Raw genomic sequence first — 26,162 nt, 5'->3', positions numbered from 1 at the left:
GAGGCCGGGCTGCGGGACACCGAGGTGAGGACTCCCTACCAACCAAAGGCGCGAGTGCTGGCGGTGGGCTGGGCCGAGGGGTGGAGACGCGGTGGGCGGGGTCCCGACAGACCCCGCCCCCGCCCGGCGGCGCTGTCCGCGGTCTCCAAGTCTGCGAGGCCGCGGTGGGCGCCGAGAGCCAGGCGCCACAGCCCGCGGAGCCCCGTCGCCCCAGGGTCTATGGAGTGGCCCCTCTGCGCCGCCTGGCCGGCCTCACGCCGCGCCTGGAGTCTGCCCCGCGGCCAGGTAACCGGGTTGGTGTCCTCTGAGTTGGGGACGCCTGGAGGCTTGACCTGAAGGGAAGAGGAACTCCTGGGTCCTGGAGGAATATGGGGGTCGCAACTCTAGTGGGGGGCTAGAGGATCAAGACGACTGTATCCCCAGGCTGGGGACAGGGGTACACTGCTGTTTGCGTCCTGGGGAAATAGGAGATCAGGGAACCTAGACGCCAGGGTTGGGGGCATCTGGACACCTGGCTGCGGAGGCTTTGGGGCGGCCTGGATCCTGCAGGAAAGGGGCGTCCTGGAGCCCAGTTCTGGAAGAAAAACCTTCTGGTTCTAGAGGATCCGGATACCAAGACACCTGGGCCCTGAGTATAGGTCCATCTGGGGGTGTCCCGGGGCCGAGGCTATGGTCACCGCATCGGGGGTTGGCTCTCGCACGCTGGGGTCTTCAGGGAGGAAGTTGAAATTGCGGAAATTTGGCGGCTCAGACACATGGCGCCACCCCCGAGGGACTGAGGGATCCCTGGGCAGCACATAGGGTGGGGCCCTTGGCCTCTGCCCCCTACCTCATTAGCCTAGCCCAGGAAACAGGCGCACCGCGGATCCGAGGAGGCCGACGTTGGGGATGGGTTTGGGGGCGGACCCCCGGGACCTAGGGCCAGGGGGCTGGAGCCCTGCGTGCCTGGGCCCCGCAAGGCGCCCGCCCCCAGCCCGGCTTGGGCATGCTTGGCACGCAGCGCGCGGGCCGGTCCGATCCGTATGCGCGCCGCGTGCGCCCATTGGTATGCGGGAGCCGGCCCGGCGCGGGCGTGAGGCGGGCGCGCTGGCGGGCGGCGCGGGGGAGGCGGCGGCGGGGCACGTCCTCACCCAGAGCGCCAGCCAGGGGCAGGGCAGGGTAGGAGCTGCGGCTTCGGTCCCCGGGCCTCTAAGGAGGGGAAACTGAGGCACCATCCAGGCCAGCTTCAGGGACCCCGCAGGGACCTCAGTTTCCCTAAAGGTTTCCCCAGGGCACTGAGCGCCGCCTCTGACTCCTTCCCGCTGCAGGAGACGCGGGTCCCTGAGCCTGCCTGAAGCAGCCCCCGCGAGATGGCGGCCCCCTATCCCGGCAGTGGCGGCGGAAGCGAGGTCAAGTGCGGGGGAGGCCGTGGCGCCAGCGTCCCGTGGGACTTTCTGCCTGGGCTGATGGTCAAGGCCCCGCCTGGACCCTGGTGAGCTAAGCCCCGCCCCCTTGGTCATGGCCCCGCCCTCGGGGAGGGGCCCCGGGGAGAATTCACACTCGCTTTTGGGTTCGCGTCCCGGGGAGGATTCCTCCCGAGCTTTCTGCCCCGCCCCTGGGCTGGGATTCCTCGCCCCGACTGATTGAACGGTGGTTTGGTACCTGTCTGTCCTTCGGCCAGGATTCAGAACCAGTACTGTTAATCCCTCCCTTCTTCCTCCTCCCCCTAGAGGACGGGCTTACACCCAGGTCTGTCCCCACCTCCGGCCACGTATAGAATTCGCACTCAGGTCTGCCCCCATCGCCTGAGGGTTGAGTCCACTCCCAGTGTCCCTCCAGTTCCCGGGGCCCCAGGAGGCCGGGCTTGCCCCCGGCCCCTTTCCCTCGTGCCCCTGGGCCCAGCTGATGCCTCCTCCGGGCCGCCCACCCAGCCTGCAGGCGCAGCGCAAGGAGAAGTCCCGTAATGCGGCGCGCTCGCGGCGCGGGAAGGAAAACCTAGAGTTCTTCGAGCTGGCCAAGCTACTCCCGCTGCCCGGCGCCATCTCCAGCCAGCTGGACAAGGCGTCCATCGTGCGTCTCAGCGTCACCTACCTCCGCCTGCGACGCTTCGCGGCGCTGGGGGCGCCGCCCTGGGGCCTGCGGGCGGTGGGACCACCGGCCGGCCTCGGTGAGTGCGCATGCGCGGGGCGCCAGGGTTCTAGGGACCCAGAAACTGGGATCCCGGCCGCAGGAGATTGAGCCCTGGTCCAGCTCCAGGGGAGTTGGCCAAACCCTTTGTGTGCCCTATCACGTGGCTCCTGCTCTCCAAGCCTCAGTTTATTAATCTGTGAAATGGACACAGAAATTGTGGCGACTTCGTAAATTTTGGCCTAAGCCAGGACGCGGCAACACCGGGCATCGCCAGTAACAGCTGTTATTTTTATTAGGGGAGGTGAATCATTCTTATCCCAAAGAATCCCCACGTCTGATGGATGAGCCGCAGAGAACCCACTTTGGGTTCCCATCACTCGTGGGAGATACCGCGCCCAGACCTGCGGAGCCGCAGAGGGCATGCAAGGACGTTGGCGCCCGAATCCCGGGTTTGGGGGGCGTGAGGGAGACAGCTCAGCCAAGGGGGGACATGAGGCGGTTCAGGGAGATGTGTGTCTCTGGGCTGGCTCTGCCGCCCAGCAGCTCTGTAGCCTTGGGCAGGTGGCCTCCCCTCCTGGTGCCTTGTTCATGAAATGGGACTAACCCTCCAACCTCCCCCAGAAGGCCGAGGAGCGGGCAGGTGGGTCTTGGCAAAGCCCCCCAGCAGGCCCGGCTCAGAGGGGCAGCGTGGGAGGATGCAGGTCAGGCTGCGGCGCTCTGCTGTTCCCAGCACTCAGGGTCCAGCATCAAAGTAGAGCAAAGTTCCCGGCCTGGAGCCACTCCGCCAAGACACAGAGAAATAAGCCACTACCTTCTAGAATCTGTAAGAACCTAGACTACGTGAAATACAGATGTATAACTAATTTTATTATCATTCAGACTTGACTATTGATGCCTAGAAGGGTTCTGTTCTTGTCATTACCACTTATATTTGATGCATCTCTGCTTTACTGTTATTAAAAGAAGACGGTGAAAGGTGTTAATCTGAGGTCGCAGGCAAAAGGCACAGGATGCACCAGGCTACCCCTGACCCCTGCCGCAGGAGAAGGGGGTGTTCTTAGGGTGGGGTTGCAGGGGCTCCAATTCCCCTCCTGCCCTGGTCCCAGAGGAGGAGGGGGGAGAGAAAATAGCATTGATTAAGCTCGCAATAAATCACCATTTAAATTTAAATAATCCGGCTTCCCAGGCGGTAATTAGGCGAATTGACTGGCGCTGAGAGAATGCGGCATTAGCGCCGCTGATTACTGTCATTACCTCGAACAACATGTGCGCCTGCGGGGGATAAACATCTTGTCTATTGTCCCTGAGCTCCAGGGAGGAAAAGGGGGGCTGAGAGTGGGCCTGCAGTCCCCCCACTACCTGGATGGGCATTCCGAGGCTCAGAGGGCGCAGGGGTTCCCCGAGGTGACAACATGGGGTGACAGGCCACCTGTATGCCAGAGCCAGCTGGGGTTGGGCCAGCGTGTGTGGGCGCAGTACTCCTGGACTGCAGCCCCCAAGTTGGAAGATGAGGGACAGATGCCTGCAGCTGTAGGGGTCCCCCAACAGGGGGCTAAACACCTGCTCCTGTAGTTCAGGTGGGGAAACTGAGGATGTCTCGGCTGAAACCAGACAGCGGAGCCTGCTGTCGCCCCTGAAGGGGCCTCATGTCCTCGGTGGTCAGAGTGGCCGGTGACTGCCTGCCGGATGCTAAGCCAGGCGCTGCACACAGACAACAAGCTGAGCCCTCAGAAGCCATAGGGGGTGGTACTCCAGTGGCCCCAGGTCACAAAGAGGGCACACAGCAGGGACTGCAACATAGGGATGGCGCCTACCTTGCAGATCTCCTGGTGGGGGTATCTGTTACTCAGGGCCTCGGTCAGCCATCTGTAAAATGGGCCGGTGGATGTTAAAGTCCAGCCCCCAGGGTCAGTCTAGGAAGGAGAAGGCTCCGCCTCACATCAACACGCCCTCCTCTTTCAACAAACACCCACTGACCACCTTCCTGTGTCCCTGACCTCCACACCCTGCACACAGGGCCCTGCCCCACCTCCCCCCCCACCCCCCCACCCCCGTCTCACTTCCATCTGGCACCTAGGAGGCTGCCTAGGGTCCTCTACCCAGATCCCCTTCCCTCAGAAGGCCAGCTTTTCAGGAAAGCCTTCCCCCACAGCCCATGTTAGCACCCCACGGTTCCCCCACACCCATCTTCCTTTCTGGTTTTACACCTTTCCCTGGCGCTCATTGTCACCTGACACAGGCTGCATGTGCTTATCTTGTTTATTGTGTGCCCTTTGTCTGCTGAGCTAGAATAGTGCTTGGGTTGCAGTGAGGGCTCAATACATTGTCACTGAGCAACAGTGGACCCAGGTGAGGTGATGTCTTAGATCACAGGTCAGGCACCACCTCTCTGAGGAAGTGACTTCCTGGAGGTTAGGGAGTAAGCTGTAAGGAAGAAGAGTGGTCTAGGCCTGGGGACACACAGCAAGTGCAAAGGTCCTGAGGCAGACCTTTTGGAAAGCAGTCACAGCCTTGAGACCTAGGGTTCTGGAGAGGAGCAAGTAAGGTGAGGGTGAACATAGTGGCCAGTGGGGCCGTGTCATGGTCATGCAGGGCCTCCTGGTCATGGTGAGGATTTGATCACTACCCCAGTGAGACAGGAGCCAGGAAGGAACCCAGGGCCCAGGGAAAGAAGCAGGGGACAGGTGGAAGGTGAGGCCTTGGGTGGGTGATAACCTCAGGTCCAGGCCACGGGGCCTGCTGATGACACACATGGGCGTGAGGAAGAGGAGGGTCGGGAGGACCCCATGTTATGTGCCATGACACTGGTAAGAATCCAGCAGTGCAGGCACGGGGTGCACACCTGGAATCTCAGCGACTCCAGAGGCTGAGGTAGGAGGACCCCAAGTTCAAGGCCAGCCTCAGCCACTCAGTGAGATCCTGTCTCAGAACAAAACTTGCAAAGGGCTGGGGATGTGGCTCAGGGGTGGAGTAGCCCTGGGTGCAGTCCCCTGTACCAAAAAAAATGCGCCTGCGCCTGGCTGGTGCACAGACATCCACTCTGTCACAGACGGAGCTGAGGGGACTCCTGCAGAACAGGGTCCCTCCCCACAGTGCCCTGAGGTCAGCTCCAGGGAGCCGGGAGCCTGGATGATGCGGGGGTCCCTCCTCCAGGCTCCCCAGGGTAAAGAGTCCCAGGATAAAGTGTTGGCACTGGAAGCCAACCCCGGGCGGCCCTTCTCAGGGCAGCTGAAGCTCAGGGCCTTAGCCATGCAGGGGACACCTGCGAAGCCCGGCCTCCACTGCTCCCCTCTGCCCTTGGTCTCGCCTCGCCTACCCCTGGGTCCCTCCTGCACTTCTGCTCCCCTGTCCCCACCTCTGTCCCCTCTGTGTGTGTCTTGATGGCGCCTGGGGGCAGTCCCTGAGGAGAAACTTGTGCTAATACTTGTAAAGAGAGTGAGTGAGGTTGGAGGTCTGGATTTGAAGAGCCACCCGGTGAATTTGGGGACAGAGAAATGGGGCGTTTGAGGGAGGAGTCGGGAGGTGGCTGGGCTGAGGGGGTGGGGGCAGAGTGACCGTGAGCATTAGTCAGTGATCAGAGCCGGCTCTGGGGTCCCTGTCGCAGGGGGTGGCCGGGGATGGGGACAGCAGGTCCCGAGCCCCTGCCCCCAGCCCGCCTGCCCGTCGATGCTGTTAATTGCAGCAGCTCAGTCTGACCCGGGCTGATCCTGGAGAGGGAAAATGAAGGAATTAGCAAAAATGACAGGGAAAATTGCGACAATTAGCAGGCCCGCATTGTTCCCGCCTGTCACCAGGATGGTGGGAGCTGCGTCTCGGGGAGGGTCTGCCGCCCCCCTCCCCAGTTATTGTTCCTGGATCTGCAGGGGGAGGAGGGAGGAGCAGCCAGTAGGATTGGGGCGCTGGGGGGAGGCTGGGCCAGACACTGGGGGCCAGGGCGGCCTGGGCGGTTGTCCTCGCCTGGTGTTTTGATGGCCTGGTCGTAACAACAGTAATCACACGATTAATGCGATGAATATGCACCCGCTCTGGGCCGGGCGGCTGGGGCTGTGGCCCTGGGGGAGACCCGCACCCCCAAACCCACCTGGCAAAGCAGGAAACTGGGGCTCAGAAAGGAGGAGGGGCTGGTCAGGGCAGGATGGCACTGGAAGCCAGCCTGGGGACTCTTGAGGAACTAAGTCCTCCCCAGAGTGCCTGCCTCTCCCTTAGGGGGTCAGCTATGCAGGGTCAGGGTCACCCTGGGAATCTGGGTGGGGACAGTGTCCGGGACTCTGGTGCCTCTGCCAACCTCCAGCACAAGACAAGGACTGGGGCCCCAGCTCCTGACCAAGGGAGGATGACACCGGGGACCCTGTCACCACCCCTGGCTCCTTTGCCAGCTCTGTCTCTCCATTTCTCTCTCTCTCTCTCTCTCTCTCTCATCTTTTTACATCTCTCTGTCTCCCTCTCTCTTTGGATTTCTCTCTTTATTTAAGGACCTGTCCTTAGCTTTTTTTTTTTTTTTTTAATGTGGTGCTGGGGATCGAACCCGGGGCCTTGTGCACGTGAGGCAAGTTCTCTACCAACGGAGCTAGAGCCCCAGCCCCTTACCTTATCTCCTTCTTAATGTCTCTGTCCTTATCTCATTTAAAAAAAAATAAGTTTATTGAGGTAAAATTTACCTACCATAAAATTAGCCATTGTGAAGGGAAGAGCCCAGTGGCCGTGAGTACAGTGGTCAGGATGCTCTGCAGCGGTCACCGTCGTCACCTCTGTTTGCAAACCGTCTCCATCACCCCAAAACAATCCCAGCCCCATCAAGCCCCTCCCCTTCCCCCAGTCCTGCAACCACTCACCGCTTCAGCCTCCATAGAGGCTGACTCTGGACGTCCCGGGCTGGAGTCCTGCCCACGTCCCTGTGTGTGCCTTCTTCCACTTCGCACTTTTCTCAAGGTTCGGCCACGTCCCGTCACCTGTCAGTTTCGCTCTGGCTGCGGAACCGTGTAGCATCGTGTGCTCACACCCATGCCGTCCACGCCTCATGCATGGACATTTGGGGGGTCCCCCCCTTGGACCAGGGGTGCTTTACCACTGAGCACATCCCCAGCCCTTTTTATTTTTATTTTTTCATTTTGAAACAGGGTCTCGCTAAGTTCCTAAGGCTGGCCTCAAAACTTGCGGTCCTCCTGCCTCAGTCTCCTGAGTTGCAGGAATTACAGGCCTGCACTCCCCCGTACCCAGCTGTCACTGTGGTGTTTTGTTTTTGGTACCAGGGATTGAGCTCAGGGACACTCACCACTGAGCCCCATCCCCAGCCCTATTTTGTATTTTATTTAGAGACAGGGTCTCCCTGAGTTGCTTAGTGCTGAGGCTGGCTTTGAACTCTGGATCCTCCTGCCTCAGCCTCCTGAGCCGCTGGGATTACAGGCATGGTGTGATTTGCATTTCCCTGACGACTAAGGACGTTGAACACCTTTTCAGAGCTTGTTAACCATCTGTACATCTTCCCTGGAGAAAAGCCTATTCAAGTCTTTTGCCCATTTTTGAACTGGGCTGTCCTGTTGCAATCCCCCGTTCCTTCCTGTTTCCCGGGGTCTCTCTCAGCCCGTCTCCCACCCGCCTCCTCACCCTTCAGTCCTCTGTTCAGATGTCCCCCACCTATTCTATTCTCCATGACATGGCCACAAATTATAGTTCTGTGCCTGTTAGTTTCTTGCTTTTCTTCATCTGCACCTGGCCTGGGAGCTCAGTGAGGGCGGGCTGGGCTGTCCCGGTCACCTGGTCACACCCCAGCACTGCCCACTGCAGGACCTGTGGCAGAGGTATTTAGTGAGTTTTGGGGGCGTTAGTGAGTGGGAACGAACGAATCCCTCTCTGCCCCGCCATCTGTCTGTCTCAGTCTCTGTATTTGTGACTCTGCCCCCGCCCCACCTCGGGTCTCTTCTCTACTGGGCCCTGGTCACTTGGGGGAATCGTGGGGGATTTGTAGCCTGGCTCCCTGGGGGCCTTCCCAGGCCAAGGTCAGCCAGACCAATAGGCCCTGGCCGCATCCTTCCCTCCGCCCAGCCTCAGGCCGCCGGGGCCCCGCGACGCTGGTCTCCGAGGTCTTCGAGCAGCACCTGGGAGGACACATCTTGCAGGTGAGGCCCCTTCCTAGCCTGTTGCTCCTCACTGCCACCTGGTGGCCACATCGGGGAACAGCACCCCTTCTGCCGCATCATCCCCTGGGGAGTGAATGCCGGGCTTCGCTGTTGCCTGCCCCTTTCGAGGGTCACCGAAGCCCACCACCCCCAGGCAGAGACCCAGATTTCAGAGCTTGCCTTCCCGCTTGCTGGCTGGAAATCCCCCCTACTCCTGCCTCCGTTTCTCCCGACTCTAGTCCCTGGACGGCTTTGTGTTCGCCTTGAACCAGGAAGGAAAATTCCTCTACATCTCAGAAACAGTTTCCATCTATCTGGGCCTCTCACAGGTAAGGACCACCAGGGGGCCACCATCTCCACCGCCTGGCCCGTGCTTGCTTTTGCTCTCTCCAGACCCCCACCCATAAAAGAAGTGGACTGAATCCACAGTCCCCAAAGTGTGCTCCTTGGAACCCCACGTGGCACCCCCCAGCTCATCTTCATGGTGGTGGTTGGGGGAAGAGTCATTAAAATAACAGGTCAATTTGAGGAAAGCAAATGAGCTGAAAGATCCGTTTGTCAGTAACTGGTTAGCCAGGTGCACAGTGTTTGCCAGCACATTCCTTCTTAATCATTTTACAGTTTGTAGCAATTCATGTTGGAAGGGTTTGAGGCTCCCCGGCCTTGGGGAATGAGTATGTCCCCACTCCTGAACTGGGGATTGAACCGTGGGGCAATTTACCACTAAGCTACATTCTCAGTCCTCTTTGGGACAGGGCCAAGAGGCTGGCCTGGGACGTGTGACCCTCCTGCCTCAGCCTCCTGGCTCACGAGGATTACACAGGTGTACACCACCTTGCTGTTTTAGTTGATTGACTCTCATTATGTCCTTAACTCAACCTGCTGTTTCTGCCCCAGCTCCTGCAAAATAAAAGGAGGGCAGGGAGACTCGAAGTCCCTGGCTCAGGAGCCCTGGCCTCTTGCAGCTTCTAGGCCTAGCCAGTCCATTCAATGCAAATTGCTGTCAACTTTTATCATTTCTACAAATCTGTTGGCAAATGGGAAATTGGGGAACTTCGGTTCATTGGCTAGCTGGTTTTTGTGCTCAGTTGGTCATCAAGTTGTTAGAAATTCCTGGAGTGGGAAGAGAAAGAAAAGGAATTTGGACAAGAGGAAGGGGACACACAGGAAGAGTGGAAGAAAGGCTTAAAAAGGGGGGGGTCAAAGCTGGGGGGATGGTTCAAGCCTATAATCCAGTGGCTCAGCAGGCTGAGGCAGAAGGATTGAGATGTCAAAGCCAGGCTCAGCCAAAGCAAGGCAGGCGCTAAGCAACTTAGTGAGACCCTGTCTCTAAATAAAATAGGGCTGGGGATGTGGCTCGGTGGTTGAGTGCCCCTGAGTTCACTCCCCAGTACCCCCGCAAAAAAGGGGGACTCAAAGCCAGGTGGTGCACGCCTGTAACCCCTGTGACTCAGTAGGCTGAGGCAAGAGGATTGCAAGTTCAAAGCCAGCCTCAGCAACTTAGCAAGACTTGGTCTCAAAATATAAAAAAGGACTGGGGATGTGACTCAGTGCTCCTGGGTTCAATCTCAGGTGCAAAAAAAAGAAGTGAGATCAGAGTCAATGAGGGGGAGCAGCAGTCCAGAGGGATGAGGACTAGTGGGAGACCCGTGACCCCGGTAGAGGGGCGATGAATGGAGAGCTGTGGTCAATTAGCAATGTGGGGAGGGGGCTTGAGTGGGGACTGAAGGCCAGAGGTTCCTGAGGACTCGGGGCAGGAGTGCAGTGGAGAAGAGATGGGGGTCCGGGCTGGGGGCGGCGGGGAGAGAAGGACCCCTGCGAGAGATTTTGGAGGTCGACGTGAATGTAGAGGAGCTGCCTTGAGGGCTCTCACGCTTTCCAGGGCTGGGAAGCTACCCCAGCGCTCGCCTTCCGAGTTCCCTGCGATCCCCGCCGGTGCAGGCTGCCTGCTGTAGGGTGGGAGCGGAGAGGAGCTAGAAAACCGCGGCTGTGACAACCCGGTGTCAGCCCAGGGTCCCTTCTTCCTAGAGTGGTCAGAGTTAGAAAAACTTTATTAATCCCTGGGCACGACTCTCCCCTGGGAGGGCGCAGGAAGAACCTGTTTGTGGCCTCCATTAAACAGGTGAACGTTATTTCTGCTAAAAAGCCCAGGATTGGCACGGGGCACACTTGCGCGCGGGCCCCAGCCCTGGGGCGAGAGGCTGCGCGCGCACCTGACGCGCCCCTGCACTCCCCTCGGCCGCCGGCAGGTGGAGCTGACTGGCAGCAGCGTCTTCGACTACATCCACCCCGGGGACCACTCGGAGGTTCTGGAACAACTGGGGCTGCGGACCCCGACCCCCGGGCCCCCCACCCCGCCCTCCGTCTCGTCCTCTTCCTCCTCCTCCTCTTCCTCCTCGCTGGCGGATGCCCCGGAGATCGGTAATTCCAAGGACCCCCCAAAAGAAGGAAGCCCAGGTGAACCAGGGGGCGCCTGTTCTGCTCTGTCTCCTTTAAACGAAACCCACTCTCCCTCGAGTTGCGCAAAGCAAGTCTGTAGAACGAATCAGCCTGAGCGGTGAGGCTCGGCTCGCTAAAACTGCCAAACTCCCTAGAATGGCCAGGCTCCCCAAGATTTGAGTTTCAGAAAGACCTCTCTGCCTGCTGAATAAAGGTGGGAGTGACTTCGGAAAATAATCTGGCAGGCAGGCACGCGTAGGGGGACATTCGCATTGTGCTGTGCCTTTAAGTACATAATTGCATTGGATTCTAACTAAAAGCAGGAACTATTATCTCCATATTACACAGCAGAACACGGAGACACAGCACAGAGAGGTTAAGTTAATTGCCCCGGGTCACACAGCTATAAGTGATTGAATTGGACTCTAGCCCAGGCTTGTCTCGCTTTCCTCCAGTGGAAATTTCCATTCTTGTGGTGCAGAGAGAAAGTGTTGGAGATTAGATCCTGAAAGCTACTTTTAGCTCTAAAATGTTGGGGGCCTATGAGGTTAACTCTCCCGTAAATTGGATTTTCCTATATTGGGTTTGCTTAACACCAAAAACACCTGGTACATCAGCAGGGACTGCCAGCTTGGGGGGACGTCTATTACACACGAGGATGAAGTGTGGCTGTCTGCACCTGAACTTGAGGCACAGAGTACTTTATGTGAGCATTTTTGTAAGACCATATCAGGGCTCACAGGATAATCTGGATTTGTGAGTTTCATTAGTTTCTATTCCCGAGCCTCCCTCTGTGCCAGGTCCTATGCTGGGGACACAGTAGGGACAGTTCCATCCTCCTGGAGTTCACAGTCCAGTGGGGAAGACTGACCTGGTCCTGACAGACTGACAGTTGAAACTGGACAGAGCCCAGATAGGGGACCCCAGAAGGAACAGCTGGCCCAGCCTGGGGATCAGAGAGGGGCTTCCTGGAGGAGATGTGTGAGCCGAGACCTGGAGGGAGAGGCTACAGGACCCTGGGGAGCTGTGGTGGTTAGAGCAGGAGGGACAGGGTCTGATGGGAGCTTGAAGACCCGCCTGGCTGCAGCAGAGGGGAGATGGGCAGGTGGCAGCGAGCTGCATGATCAGGTGTACTCTGAGCCTATCAGGGTCCCGCGTCTCGCTGGCTCTGCGGTGGGTGGGGCTGTGTGACCTCTGGAGGACCCCCTAACTGCCCTGCTGTCCTCCCCAGAGACCAGCCCTGCGGAGGGGCCCGCCTCCCCCCGGGTGCAGGAGCGCTCCTTCTTCATCCGCATGAAATCCACCCTCACCAAGCGGGGGCTGCACGTCAAGGCCTCGGGGTACAAGGTGGGTGTGGGCATCTGGTCCCAGCCTCTGAGGCACATCCTGTGGTCTGGGGCAGAGCTTGTGCATCCCTGCCAGCGATGTCCCTGGTGCGAGGGTGACCCAGGGAACCCTGGTGGAGGCTTCTCTAGCTATAGATGGTTTAGGGAACCAGGTCTAGGATCTGGGGGCCCCTTCGTTCCCTCCGTGCCCCAGGGCCTCTGGGTGACAGGTGGAACCTGGTGGGATGGCCTGGTTATGGTCTTCCTGCCACTGGCCTTGCCCCGCCCCGACCATGCCCACTATCCACTGGTACCGCCTTGCTTGTCCCCAACTACACCCACCACCAGCAGGTCATCCACGTGACAGGGCGCCTACGGGCCCGGGCGTTGGGCCTGGTGGCTCTGGGTCACACCTTGCCCCCAGCCCCACTGGCTGAGCTGCCTCTGCATGGACACATGATCGTCTTCCGCCTCAGCCTGGGTCTCACCATCCTTGCTTGTGAGAGCAGGTACCGGGGTCGGGGACTGGGGCGCGTGGATGGGGCGCACAGGAGAACTGGGGTTCTGTGGAAGTCAAAGGGACTGCTGGGTCTGCGGACTGGGGCATCGGGGACCTCGGGAGGAGGAAGAGCAGCGGAGGGGCAGGGTGACAGGCAGAAGGGACCCTCCCTTCCCCCTTCGGCCTGGGAGGGACCCTTGGGGCTGGAGGAGGGCGGGGCCAACGGAGCTCCGCCCCTCCCCAGCCCTTTCCTCTGGGGCCTCTCCTCCCTCCTCTCCTGCACTGGGCGGTGGGGAAGATTCACAGTGAAACAGTCCCCGTGCTGAGAGCACCATCAAAGCCCTGCTCTGCCACATGCTCGCAGCCACCCTGCGAGGGACACTGTTATTATCATGCCCACTTCACAGCTGAACAGAAGCCCGGAGCCCTCAGGGCAAGGGCTTGGACCCCGGGTCACTCTGGAGCCAACTCTGTTTCCCCCCCCACCATGGTCTTGGACTCCTCCCCTCTTCTGTCATCCCAGAGTCAGCGACCATATGGACCTGGGGCCCTCAGAGCTTGTGGGCCGCAGCTGCTACCAGTTTGTCCATGGACAGGATGCAACCAGGATCCGCCAAAGCCACCTGGACCGTGAGACACACCACAGACACCCCCCCCCCCAAACACAAACCAGACCTGAGTACCCTCACTGTTCCCTGAAGTCCTCCTTCAGGGCTGGCCACGGTGCACCCGTGGTTCCAAGGGCTCAATTTGTCACACGAAGAGGGCAGCAGGAGACTCAGCAAGGACTCAGGGTGTGGGCGGAGGGCTAAAGGGGCTGTGGGGTCTCTGACCCACCCTTGAAACGCAGCAGGCTTCGTACTGGGCCACCTCTGGGGCTCTGACTCTGGCTCTCTGTCTCCCTCTCTCTGCTGGTCTTTCCCTCTCTGCCCCCTCCTCCTGTCCACCATTTCTGACCCCCTCCCCCTCCCCACCCTGCCCTGTCCCTTGGGTCTCTTCTGACTCTGGGCTGGGTCCAGTGCTGGACAAGGGCCAGGTGATGACCGGTTACTACCGTTGGCTGCAGCGTGCTGGGGGCTTCGTGTGGCTGCAGTCTGTGGCCACCGTGGCTGGCAGCGGGAAGAGCCCTGGGGAGCATCACGTGCTCTGGGTCAGCCATGTGCTCAGGTGAGAGCTGCTGCCCCTCCTGTGGGCACAGAGCCCAGCCCCTGAGAACTCCTCCCAAGGATTCTGCCACCTGTCCGCAGCTCGGGTGGGGGTCTTCAGGGAGAGCCTCGGGAACAGGACAAGCCCTGAGGGGTCTGAAAACCTGAAGGGGAAAGGAGACCAGGAGAGGGAGGGCCTGGAGGGGACGGCCTCACTGGCAGGACACAGAGAAGAGTTGGGAGGGAGGGACAGGTTCATGGTGGCTTCTGGTCAATTTCAGGCTTGAGGGCCTGAAATTGCCTCTGGGCACTGGGGAGCCATAGGAGGCTTTAGATCTGAGGAGGGTCATAGTCAAATCTGCTTTTGGGGAAAAACTCTTGCTACTGTGAAGATGAGGGTCTGAGAAACAAAACGGGTGCTGGGGGACCAAAGGAGGCTGGGGCAGGTTTGGAAAATGCCAGACTCTAAGGCTGGAGAAGGGAGAGAAATCAGTCTTCTGCTCAGATTTGGGCTCTGGAGGGGAGCCGCAGGTCTGGAAGGGAGATGCTGAGATCACATGAGCACAGGGTGCCCAGGGGCACCCAGACAGAAACAGCAGGGGCACCCAGACAGAAACAGCAGGAGCACAGGGTACCTGGGCATACCCAGACAGTAACAGCAGGAGCACAGGGTGCCCAGGGGCACCTGACAGTACCAGCAGGCTGGCCAATGGCTGTATGGATCTGTGTGGTTGGGCTAGAAGCCAACTTGAAGTTTGGGGGTCTGGAGAAGAGTCCTTTCAGTACTTTGGGGTGGAGGCTCCATATTCCCTGGTGCGGTCACCTGCACTCACAGTGTAGGGGGGGACTTCACTTACTGCTGCAGGTGGTGTGGGGCAGGAGGGCACCTTCCCTTGCCAGAGGCTGGGCAGCCAGGGACCCCTGGCTCCCAATGCCATCCTCTTGTCCCCAGCCAAGCGGAGTGTGGCCAAACACCTCTGGATGCCTTCCAGCTTCCAGCCAGTGTGCCCTGTGAGGACACATCCAGCCCAGGGCCAGAGCACACAGGTAAGCCCCTCAGGATTGCTGAGTCCTGCAGTATCCAGTCTGGAAGCCACATGTGGCTATTAACATTAAAATTAAAAATCCACTGGCACATGCCTGTAATCCAGCAACTAACCAGGCAGAAGGATCCCAAGTTTGAAGCCAGCCTCAGCAACTTAGCGATGCCCTAAGCAACTAAGGAGGCCCTGTCTCAAAAGAAAAAGGGTTGGAGACAGGGCTCAGTGGTTAAGAGTCCCTGGGTTCAATCCCTGCTACCAAAAAAGAATAAAAGAAAGAAAAAGGAATCCACATCTTGATCATACTCACCACATGGGACAGTGCAGATCTAAAACATTTCCAGTAAGTGGAACGTTGTATTCTGGAAAGTTCCATGGATCAGCACAGGTCTAGATTGGGACTTCTCAACCTCAGCTCTACTGCTGTTTTCGAGCTGGACGGTCCTTTGCTGTCCTCTGCATTGGAGGATGTTTAGCAGCACTTCTGGCCTCTGCCCACTACATGCAGTGGCCCCCCCTCCCAGTGTGACAACCTCAGCAAGTGTTCCCTAGCTGAGAAGGGCAGGGCGAGCCCCCAGCCCACGTGGGAAGGCTGAGGGCTTCAGAATCGGCCCCTTCCAGAGCGGGAGCCCCCGGTGGAGAGGAAGCAGGTCGTCCCCGCCGCCGACAAGGACGAGGCCCCGCAGACGCGCGGCAAACGCATCAAGGTGGAACCGGCTCCCAGGGAAAGGCAAGCCCGCGAGGACAGTGGGGACGAGGAGCCCTCGGAACGGCCGGCCCCACCGCGACGGGAGTTCACGTCTGTCATCCGGGCCGGGGCGCTGAAGCAGGATCCCGTGCGGCCGTGGGGCCTGGCACCGCCCGGGGACCCCCCACCCGCCCTGCTCCACGCAGGCTTCCTGCCGCCCGTGGTGCGGAGCCTGTGCACGCCCGGCGCCATCCGCTACGGCCCCGCTGAGCTGGGCCTCGTGTACCCGCACCTGCCGCGGCTGGGCCCCGGCCCCGCGCTCCCGGAGGCCTTCTACCCCAGCCTGGGCCTGCCCTACCCCGGGCCTCCGGGCACCAGGGTGTCGCGGAAGGGGGACTGAGGACCGCGGGGCAGTGGACCTGGGGAGGGCGTGGCGGGGCCAAGCTGTCAGCCCTCTTGAGAATTAAACGCCCGCCGGGCGGGGCTGGGCACCGGCTCCACCTCCATCTCGTCTCCTGGATGAGCTCCACCTGCCTGCCCCGCCGCCCCCACTGCCCTCCTCCCTCGGCCCCACCTCCTCCAGGCCCAGCCTTCCCCAAGCAACAGGAACCACCACTCTGGAGCGAGGGAAGGGTCAGGTTTTAATGTCCCAGTCCTGGGGCCCGGCCGCCCAGCACCAGCCGGTCGGCACAGCCTTGCTTACTCGGGCGGTGGCCGGCCTGCTTCATCTGGGCCTTCGGCGCTGGCCGCCCCATCGTCCTCGGGTACCAGTTCCACATCAAGCTCTAGCTGGCCCATGTAGAGGCCCACGGCACAAGCCCAGAGCAGACTAGCGGCCAGCACGGCCCCAACGCCCGCCGCCGCGCCCCCCAGAGAGAGCTGCATGGGTCCCCGCAGCGACGCCAGGCCCACAGCATAGGAGGCGCCGCCCCACACTACACACAGGCCGCCCAGCAGGAAGAAGCCTGTGGAAGACAAGACCATGGTCAATGGAGGGCAGGGCCTGGAGCACCAGCCTGGTGCTGCCCCCTTGAGGGGCTGGGGGAGATCAGGGACAGAGGCTGGGCTAGGAAGGGACTGGAGCAAACCCAAGGGTGGATTAGGGGGCTGGAGCAGTTCAGGGCCAGGACCAAGGTGGCTGCGCATAAACGGGGATCGGGGTGTCCATGGTTGGAAGTGGAGTCCAGGAGAGTGAGGGCTGGTCTGGGAGCAAAGAGAATGCTGGAGGGGCAGAGGCAAGCCATGCAGGAGGGCTGGACAAAGGCCCTTCATCTCTAAGAAATCAGATTGGAAGAGGAAGCCCCATAGCCATGCCCTGGGCCACCACTTGAGGGATCTGTGCCCATGAATAGGGGTGGGGGGGAGGCCCACACTCACCAGTGCATCCGTGGAAGAGAGGCTCTACACTTATAATTGGAGGAGGGGCAGGAGGGAGTCCATGTTGAGAGGGAGCACCCTCACTCCCTTGAGAGTGAGAGCAGGGGTCTACACTCACCATAGGCTGCTTCCCGACCCATGTCACTCTGCATGAAGGAGATGACCCCAATGCCAGATGCCAGAAGGCCATTGCGGAACCAGGAGAGGAAGGCTGGAGAGAGGGGGAGATGGAAGCTCAATGTCAGCCCAACCTGACCCCCACCCCCACCCCCACCCAGAGAGTCAAACCCTGGGCCTTCCCCTCATCCCACTTCCACCCCATCCAGCCCCCCACCAAACCCTGTCACCTCAATCTCTCACCCCATCACTGAGCCCCTCTCCCCCAAATTCTGCAACACCCGAGATTCAAGACAGCCTGCAGAACCTGGAGGGCACTTTAGAGCCCAAAGTGAAGAATCTCCATCTGAAGGCAGGAAAACCCCAAAAGGTGGTCCTGGTCACCCTCCTGCCCACATGGTAGCTCCATGACCCTCCCTCTCACTTCTTTCTCAGACACCTGGAATAGGCTCCTCCCACCCAAGCCTTTCTCCAGCTTCCCTCTTCACCTTCCTCCAAATGCCACCCTCTCCTACCGGGTATGGTCGTCCTCAATGCATCCACATCTCCCCACCACCCCCGCTCAAATTCCTGCGTGGTGTTGGCAGGCTGGTCCCATTACAAGACCCCACAGTATCCCACTATATCTCCAAACTGCCACCCCCACCCCTTGTTGAGTTCCCTCCCCCTGCAGCATAGATCACCTCTCCCTCCAATCAGACCAGAACTTTTCTTCTATTGGTTGTGCCCTCCTCCAATCCGGAGCTTCCCCATCTTCTGCGGGGAGCCACACTCCCGCTTTATACCGAGTGGTCGCCTCTGCAATTCGAATGGACCCCTCTTGCAAATAACTCCCTCACTCTTAGGCTGCCTCTGCAAACCTCTTTCATCCAGAAAGGCGCAATTCTATCAAGCTGCCTCTCCTCGTCGGACCACCGCTTCCGATCCCTCCTGCACCTCATTAACCCGAGCACTCCTCCTACCGCAAGTCCTTGCCCTATGCGGACCTCCTGCGCTCCTCGACCAGGGTTTCTTTGCGCTTATACGGAAGCCCTTCTCCCTGCCGAGCCCAGGCCCTGTTTCCAGCAGGAACCGCACGCACCCTCGTCGCCCGCACACAGACGCCCACCGCTCAGCCACACGGACCCCCGTCTCTCACCCGAGCTGACCCCATTCCCTACCACAGACCTGTCTCGTGAGCCTTTCGGAGGAGCCAGGCGTCCGCGCGGTCCAGTTCGGACACTGGGGGCGGAGAAGCTCCGGCGCGGGGACCGTGGCCGGGGGCGAAGGACCCTCGGGCGCCCCCACTCCGGGGCCGCTGAGGCGGCAGCTGCGCCCCCCGGAAGCGGACTCGGGCCAGGCGGGCGACCCGAGCCCACCACCAGCCGCCTCCCATGGTTCGCACTACAGCCGCCGCGCGCCGCCCCGCCCCAAGAGCCGCCTGTAGGCTGCAAGGCACGTCACTCAGGAGCAGCGGCCCTCCCATTAGGTTTTCGCCCGCCACTCAGGTCCGGTAACCATTGTCCATTGGTCAGAATGGTGATGATTCCTCCTCTGTCATCTATGCCGGTAGTGTGCGTCCCACCTTGCTTTTACCACTCGACTACGAATCCCAGCGATCATTGCGTCGGGGGAGGGCCTCTCTCCAGAAGCCGGCGGCGCGGTGTCTGCTGGGACTTGTGGTTTTAAACATAATCACAAAGGCGAAAACAAACATCCAGGAGCTTAATGTAGAATCTTTGCAATACACTAGGGAGTCCAGAGAGTAGAGTAAAACTCCTCAGTAAGCTGACCACCGAGCGATTATACTACTACTATTTTGTATTCCTCTCTAGTCTTTTTATGTAGATGTAAAGTAAGATGCTGTTTGACAATTTTTTTTTCCAGATAACTTTACTGTGAACTTTGAATTGTGGTATCACAATTTTTTCCCATAACATTTAAATTTATAATCTTAAAAACATTGTTTATTTTTGAACATGGTGCTAAATGCAGGGTTCAATGAAAAGTAAACCCCAACCAGTCCCCTAACCAGTTTCCATACCCTGTTTAACACCATCATATTTAATGTTCCTATGGACACATTATAAGAACATACCAGAAGTGATTGATCCGGACGCCACTGTTGGATACCAAGGTTGTTTCCATTTTTTCCCTGCTATAGACATTATGTAGTTTCCTTTAAGTTCTAAGACTCTGGTTTTAGGAGGGACAGGATTCCACTGGGGGGCTCGGGTTGTAGTGGAGCGCTTGACTAGCTTGTATGAGGCACTGGGTTGGTTCCTCAGCTAGGCCAACGCTTTGCTGCTGAGCTACATCCCAGCCCATGTCAGGTCCATGTACTTAAAGGAAAAAAAGAACGAGGCAGATAAAACGTTCAAAAACATCCCACTGGCAAACTTTAGCATCGTGCTTCTGCCACTAGTTGCTCTCTTGGCTTTTTGTACACTCACTACACCATGACATCATTATCTTAATACTTCTCTGGCTGTGAGCTTCCAGTGGATGGGGTACTTAACTGACCCATCTCCATGTCCCCCACCCAACACAGGGGAGGGACTAAGTCCATAATAGCAAACACGTACTGATGGCTTTCTCTGTGCCAGCAATTGTGCTAGGCACATTATGTATATAATGGTTGTTTAGTCCTCACTGCAACCCTAAGAGAAACTGGAATGTTCCCGGTTTTACAGAGGGAAACAGCAAAGCTCAGAGGACTGGGATAATAGAAGCTAATGTTAATTGAGCTCAATGTGTCAATCACTGTTCCACTGCCTTGTATAGAGGACCCTGTTAAATCTTCAAAATAGCTTCATGTAATACCATTATTATTCCCATTTTTCAGAGGAGATAGAGGTTAATCACTACCCTTAATCACATAGCTAATTAAACATGTTCAATGCCAAATTACTAGCCACTGTGCCATACCACTTATATGCATTCATGCATTCATTCATTCAACAAGTATTTACTGAGCAGCTGAACATAGGAGCTCATGCCTATAATCCTAGTGACTCAGGAGACTAAGATAGGAGGACCACAAGTTTGAGGCCAGCCTCAGACACTTAGGGAGACCCTGTCTCAAAATAAAAACATAAAAATGGCTGGGGATGTACCTCATTGGTAAAGTGCCCCTAGGCTAAATCACCAGCATCAAACCAACCAACCAACAAATAAACACACACACAAACATACACATACCGCACACACACACACACATGTTTAAGTATTTACTGAGCACATGTGGCATAAGTCAGTAAACAAAACAGACAAAATTTTCTGCTCTGAATTTCCTCATTCTGATAAAAGGCATCTACAAAACAGCTACAACTAAGCCAGGCACAGTGTGCTGGCCTGTGATCCAGCACTCTGGAGGCTGAAGCAGGAGGATGGCAAGTTCAAAGCCAGCCCCAGGAACTTGAGGAGGCCTTGAGCAACTTAGTGGGACACTGATTCAAAATAAAAAAAACAAGCTGGGTGTGGTGATGAACACCTGTAAAATCCCAGCAAGACCCTGTCTCAAAATTAAAAGGGCTGGGGATGTGGCTCAGTGGTAAAGCAACTCTAGGTTTAATCCCCACTACACCCCCCAAAAATAATAATAAATAGGGCTAAGGTTGTTGCTCGTGGTTAGGCACCCCTTGGTCTAATTACTGGTATAAAAAGAAAAAGAAAAAGGAGAAAGAGGAAGGAAGGAAGGGAGGGAGGGAGGGAAGGAGGGATGAAGGAAGGAGGTACTAGTCCCCTCCCCAACCCCACCCCAGAGCTGTGAAGTGAACCAGAGCTCAGTGCATGCTAGCAAGTGCTGTACCACTGAGCACCTCCTCAGTCCATCAGCCAATAATGGTGAAATATTGACTGCTTTGCCCTAAGATTTAAAAAAGAAAAGAATTCCATTATTTCCACTTCTGATCAACATTGTATTGGAGGTGATAAATAGTGCAACAAGTCAAGAAAAATAAATAAAAGATGTAAAAATCAGGAAAAAGTAAAACTGTCTCTATTTATGCATGATGTGATTATTTAGATATTCCTAAGAAATTAACTAAACAAATTTAAAACTAACAGGCGAATTCAGCTAGGTTGCAGAAATCAAGGTTGATATACAAAAAAGTGTATATCACTCAGCAAAAGTGAGGTGCTAAGCAACTCAGTGAGACCCTGTCTCTATATAAAATACAAAATAGGGCTGGGGATGTGGCTCAGGGGTCGAGTGCCCCTGAGTTCAATCCTCAGTACAAAAAAAAAAAAAAATACTTAGGAATAATTTTAATAAATAAGGTAAGATTCCTATACCAAAATCCACAAAATACATAGTAGACACATTAAAGAAGGTCTAAATCAATGGAGAGATGTACCATGTTCATAGATGGGAAAACTATTTTCCTTGATGAAACTCACAGTCCCGAGGGGTAGGCAGAAAATAAGCAATTAGCATGCCAAATAAGTAAATTGTAGAATTTCAGAGAGGGCATCTGACCTAGCCTGGATGTAGGATCGGCAAGGAGATATTTGAGATGAAATTTGAAGTGTTAGTAGGCACAGACCAAGTAGAGAGAGATCAGAGCCTTGCAGAAAGAATCTGTGGAATACAACTGAGTGTAGACAGGAACATAACCAATAAAATAAATTCCACTTATTTACCATCACAAGATGGTTTCTTGGATAACACACACACAGGCAGCTGTGACAGCATTTTTCTGAGATGCCCTAGAGTATATGGAGGTCTTTTGAAGCTAGAATGGTGTCTACTCCTCTCTTCCCACTCCTAATCCTGCCCAGAGGGAGGAATGGGTAATCTTGGCCTTCCCAGGTCACCCTGTTTCGTTTACCTCTAAACCCCTGATCCTGTGCACTGGGGAGCCATGGAGGATTCATGCGGAGAACAGAGAACTTATGTGTTGAGAAGGTCCTCTGCCATCCTGTGGAGGATGGTTATGGGAGGGAGGGACCAGAAACAGGAGCGGGCTGGTGACCCTGTCGGCAGCTATCCATTTCCCTCCACTCTTTCCCTATCCAAACCCTTATCATCTTTCACCTGGACATGGAAACCTGCCTGCTCAGTGGCCTCTTCATTTATTATTTCATCAAATATTTATTGAGTACAAATGATCCTGAACTTATGATGGGATTCCATCCCAACAAACCTGTCAGAAGTTGAAAATGCGATTAAAGGGCTGGGGCTGGGGCTCAGTGCCTAGCATGTGTGAGGCACTGGGTTCGATTCCCAGCAACACATAGAAATTTAAAAAAAAAATTTAATTAAAAAAATGTGTTTAATCTTGCCTGTGAACACCACAGCTCAGGCTCATGTACCTCAAAAATGCTCAGAACACAAATCAACACCCAGGTGGGCAAAACCATTTTACATAAAGCCTATTTATTTATTCCTTCTTCATTCATCCATTCATTTTTCAGTATCGGAGACTGAATCCAGGTGCTCTACCACGGAGCCACATCTCCAGCCCTTTTTATTTTTGATTTTGAGACAGAACCTTGCACAGTTGCTGAGGCTGGCCTTGAATTTGTAATCCTCCTGCCTCAGCCCCCGCCGAGTCCCGGGATTACAGGAGTGTCCCACCACCATGCTGGCACAAAGTCTGTTTTAATAATGAAGAGCTGAACGTCTCAGGTACTCTGATGAGTAGCGTACCATAAGGGAGAAACAGGATGACCGTGTGGGTGCTCATCCTCCACACGCAGAGCTGAAAGCACCATCGTCACCTGGTGTTATGGGGAGCACTCAGTGGGGAGCACTTGCCTATTATGGGCAAGGCCCTGGGCTCAATCCGTGGAACCAGAGACATGCTCACAAAAAGTCATATGTCAGACCATCTGAAGCTGGGGACCATCTGTATGCACTACGTCTCACATTTAGTTCTAGGCACTGAGGCTGTAGCACTAAGGACGCGGGGAAATGATCCTCGTCCCTGCCCCTGTGGCAGTGACACTCCTCAGAGCTGCAGGTAAAAAGGAAAACTGGATGTGATCCCTTGAAGAAAATCAATCAGATGAGGGGACGGATGATAAGAGAATAGGACAGTCAGCCACCGAGATGGCCCCAGAGACCCTCATGGCCCAGGGACGAGGTCTTCTCCCACTTACCACACAGCACAAGGGACTGGGGTGGCTTCCGAGGCGTGGTCTTAAAAGATGGCATCCCCCTCCCTGTCCTGGGTCACATTCTCTATGGAAATCTAGCCACCGTGCTGCAAAGACCCTCCAGCAGCCTTGTGGAGGGGCCCCAGGAACCAAGGTCCCCCAGCCAATGGCCAGCGCCCACCTGCCAGCCACAGGTGAGCCTCCCTCGTGTGGATCCACTGGCCCGGCCAGAGTTCTGGATAACTGCAGCCTGAACACATATGAGAGTTTGAGCCAGAACCACCCTGTTTGGCCACTGAAGGAATCATCAGAAACTGTGCTTATAATTGGTTTAAGCTGCTAAATTTTGAGGATGTGATGTGAGTAGCAAGGAGGAATCAGCCATGACTCGAGGAGAGCTCCAGGCAGAGGAGACAAGTAACTGCAAAGGTCCTGGGGTTGGTTAGAGAAATGGCACAGAGGCCACCGTGACTGCAGCATAGAGAGTGATGAGGAGAGAGGAAGGAGAGAGGAAGCCAGAGGGGGATGGGGAGGGGAGATGACCTTACCAGGGTCTTGTGGACCTTCATGGGGACTTTCTGTTTTATGTGTGATGGAAGCCAGTGGGACATTGTGAGTTGAGGAGTCACCCTAGAAGCTTGTGCTGACTGATGGGTGGACCTCACTTAGCAGGTACAGGACGTTTTAAATGAGCATCTGCTTATGTGTCTCCCTACTTCAAACTGGGACCTCCCATTGCCCTCCATTGTCCCAGAACCTTGGTGACAAGGCCTGCTGGGCCAGGCTGCTCTTGAAATCTGCTCCTTCATCTCCTGCTGAGAAAGAGTAGGATTGTGTGGAGAGGGCAGGTTGGGAGGTGTGGGGTTAAACCTGGGGATGGACGGGGAATGGACCGCGCATGTGCACTTGTGGAATGCTACACATTCAATGGGGTTGAGAACTAAAAATATTTGAGACTCATTTTTCACATTCTTGGCTAGTTAAATGGTTTCTGTTGATGAGAAAAAAGAGGGAGGGAAATACGCTGAATGCCAGAAAGGGTCAGGGCAGAAAAACAAACCCTCCATAAAGAGATCTTAACACGGCTGGCTGCATCCGCATCGGTGATTAGATGGTGGTTCTCAGGGGAATTATCTGGAAAGCTTTGAAAATACATCAAAGTGCCAGCACCGCTCCACGGCACCGTGGCCAGTATCTGCGGAGTAGAGGGGGTGGTAGGTGTTGGGGTTTTTGTTTTTACAATGAATATATTTTTGTCAAGAGCTGGCTAGGTGCTGGGCACTATGGCACACACCTGGAATCCCAGTGGCTGGGAAGGCTGAGACAGGAGGATCAAAACCAGCCTCAGCAACTTACTGAGAGACTAAGCAACTTAGTAAGACCCTGTTTCAAAATTTTAAAAAATAGCCAGGCACTGTGGCACACACCTGTAATCCCAGCAGCTCAGGAGGCTGAGGCAGGAGGATCATGAGTTCAAAGCCAGCCTCAGCAACTTAGAGTTGAGGCCCTAAGCAATTTAGAAAGACCCTGTCTCACAAAAGGGCTGGGGATGTGGCTCAGTGGTTAAGAGATCCTGGGTTCAATCCCTGGTTTAAAAAAAAAAAAGACCTGGCTAGGTGGCAGTTCCTTTGGAGGCATTGTGGTCACAACAGCTAACCCAAGGGGTAAATAACCAGCTTCCTGGTCCCACATTTGAGAGGGGGAGGGGAATTACAAGTCTCTCTCTCTCTCTCTCTCTCTCTCTCTCTCTTTATTCCCAGGATTTTCCTTTAAACTCAAGGCTTGCTCCTTAGGCCCCCCCCTAGCCACACTGAGGTCATATGCATCTTTATTTTATTGTTTGCAGTGATGGGGATACAGCCCAGGCCCTGGAGTGTGCCAGGCAGGTGCTCGGCCCCTGAGCTGTGCCCCTCTTCTGGGAACAGATGTATGTTCGACATTTCCATAAAGTTCTTGTGCATTCGTCACTAGGGTAAATCCTAGGCATGTTATAGTTTTTATTGGAATCTGATATTCTGTTGTATTTCTTAGTTGGTTATGACCGATAGAGATTTTTGGGGGGGTACCTCGAATTGAACCCAGGGTGCCTAACCACTGAACACATTCCCAGCCCCAATTTTTATTTTTTATTTTGAGACAAGGCCTTGCTAAGTTGCTGAGGCTGGCTTTGAACTCGCCATCCTCCTGCGTCAGCCTCCTGAGCCACTGGGATTACAGGCGTGCACCACCGCGCCCAGCTATTTTTATTATTTTCATTTAATACTTTTGGACTGTGGTTGCAGCAGCAGTAACTAAAACTGTGGAAAGTGAAAAAGAAGATAAGAGGGGTAAATAATCGGCTTTGAATCCGTTTTTCTCTCTCATGAGATTCGGTAGTGGTTTGGCACTTAGGTGAGGAGCCCTTGAGAGGCTTCCCAGGACACCCCTTAGCTCTCCTGCCCTGGCTGGGAGAAGGGTGGTCAGAGGCTGGGTAAGAGGCCTGTGGGGGACAAGGGGGTGAGGAGATCCCCTTCAGGAGGTGACTCAGACCCTGCTCTTCCCGCCCCTGGGATGCCCTGGAGCAGGGCCCCTGGGGAGGCTGCCTCCCCTCCTCCCCTCCTCCCCTCCTCCCCTCCTCCCCTCCGCCCCTCCGCCCCTCCGCCCCTCCGCCCCTCCTCCCCTCCTCCCCTCCTCCCCTCCTCCCCCCCACCTGCGGCACCCCCTCCTCTTCCTGTGCGCCCTCCTGTCTGCTGGACTGTGACTCTGAGGACACTAAGGGGTGACTTTTGGGTCTCCTGTGAGGGTGACTCCCCAAACTTCATTCTCTGCAGCTGAGGCTCGAAGCCCGGCTGGTTTCTCAATGGGTTTTGGCAACTGGAAGGTAATAAAGACCCAGAAGCCATGGCCACCTGTGCAGGGCTCCTGTGGCTGGTTCCTCCTTCAACAGCTCAGGGTCTCAGGTCCCCCAGGACTTGGGGATTCTAGCAGCTTCTCACAGCCCTCCTGACCTCCCGCAGCGTCCCGTGGCTGCGCTCCACTCCCTCTGGGCCTCGCAGTTTCTGTTTTCCTGGTCAGATGCTGATTAAGCCAAGAGGAAAACGGGGACCTGGGGCCACGGCAGCTCTGGGAGAAGGCAGGGAGGGCCTTGGTAAGGTGTCCCTGTCCCAGTAAGATGACCCTGGAGCCAGACTGTGTTTGAAGCCACTCAGAGGCTGCTGATCTACAGTGAGCTACTTAAGACTCCCTG

At 56.3% G+C, this 26,162-nt stretch overlaps 2 protein-coding genes across 2 annotated transcripts; one reads left to right on the top strand and one right to left on the bottom strand.

Annotated features, from left to right (window-relative positions):
* Positions 1-1,349: 1,349 nt before the first annotated feature.
* Npas1 (neuronal PAS domain protein 1) lies at positions 1,350-15,812 on the top strand. The gene is made up of 11 exons (XM_071604152.1): positions 1,350-1,471; positions 1,911-2,173; positions 8,158-8,225; positions 8,465-8,554; positions 10,475-10,646; positions 11,896-12,011; positions 12,341-12,498; positions 13,012-13,118; positions 13,508-13,655; positions 14,586-14,680; positions 15,295-15,812. Exons 1-11 carry the CDS (start codon positions 1,350-1,352, stop codon positions 15,759-15,761), a joined length of 1,806 nt encoding a protein of 601 aa, XP_071460253.1. The 3' UTR covers positions 15,762-15,812.
* Positions 15,813-15,983: 171 nt separating this feature from the next.
* Positions 15,984-18,274, bottom strand: Tmem160 (transmembrane protein 160). The gene is made up of 3 exons (XM_027945878.2): positions 18,023-18,274; positions 16,857-16,949; positions 15,984-16,326 (listed from the first exon to the last, which is right to left on the bottom strand). The coding sequence occupies exons 1-3, from the start codon at positions 18,228-18,230 to the stop codon at positions 16,061-16,063; spliced, it is 567 nt and encodes a 188-aa protein (XP_027801679.1). The 5' UTR covers positions 18,231-18,274; the 3' UTR covers positions 15,984-16,060.
* Positions 18,275-26,162: the final 7,888 nt, after the last annotated feature.

The sequence above is a fragment of the Marmota flaviventris genome, chromosome 18, assembly GCF_047511675.1.
Source record: "Marmota flaviventris isolate mMarFla1 chromosome 18, mMarFla1.hap1, whole genome shotgun sequence".
NCBI lineage: Eukaryota > Metazoa > Chordata > Mammalia > Rodentia > Sciuridae > Marmota > Marmota flaviventris.
The sequence above is the reverse complement of the archived record's forward strand: the minus strand, read 5'-3'. Positions and strand labels throughout refer to the sequence as shown.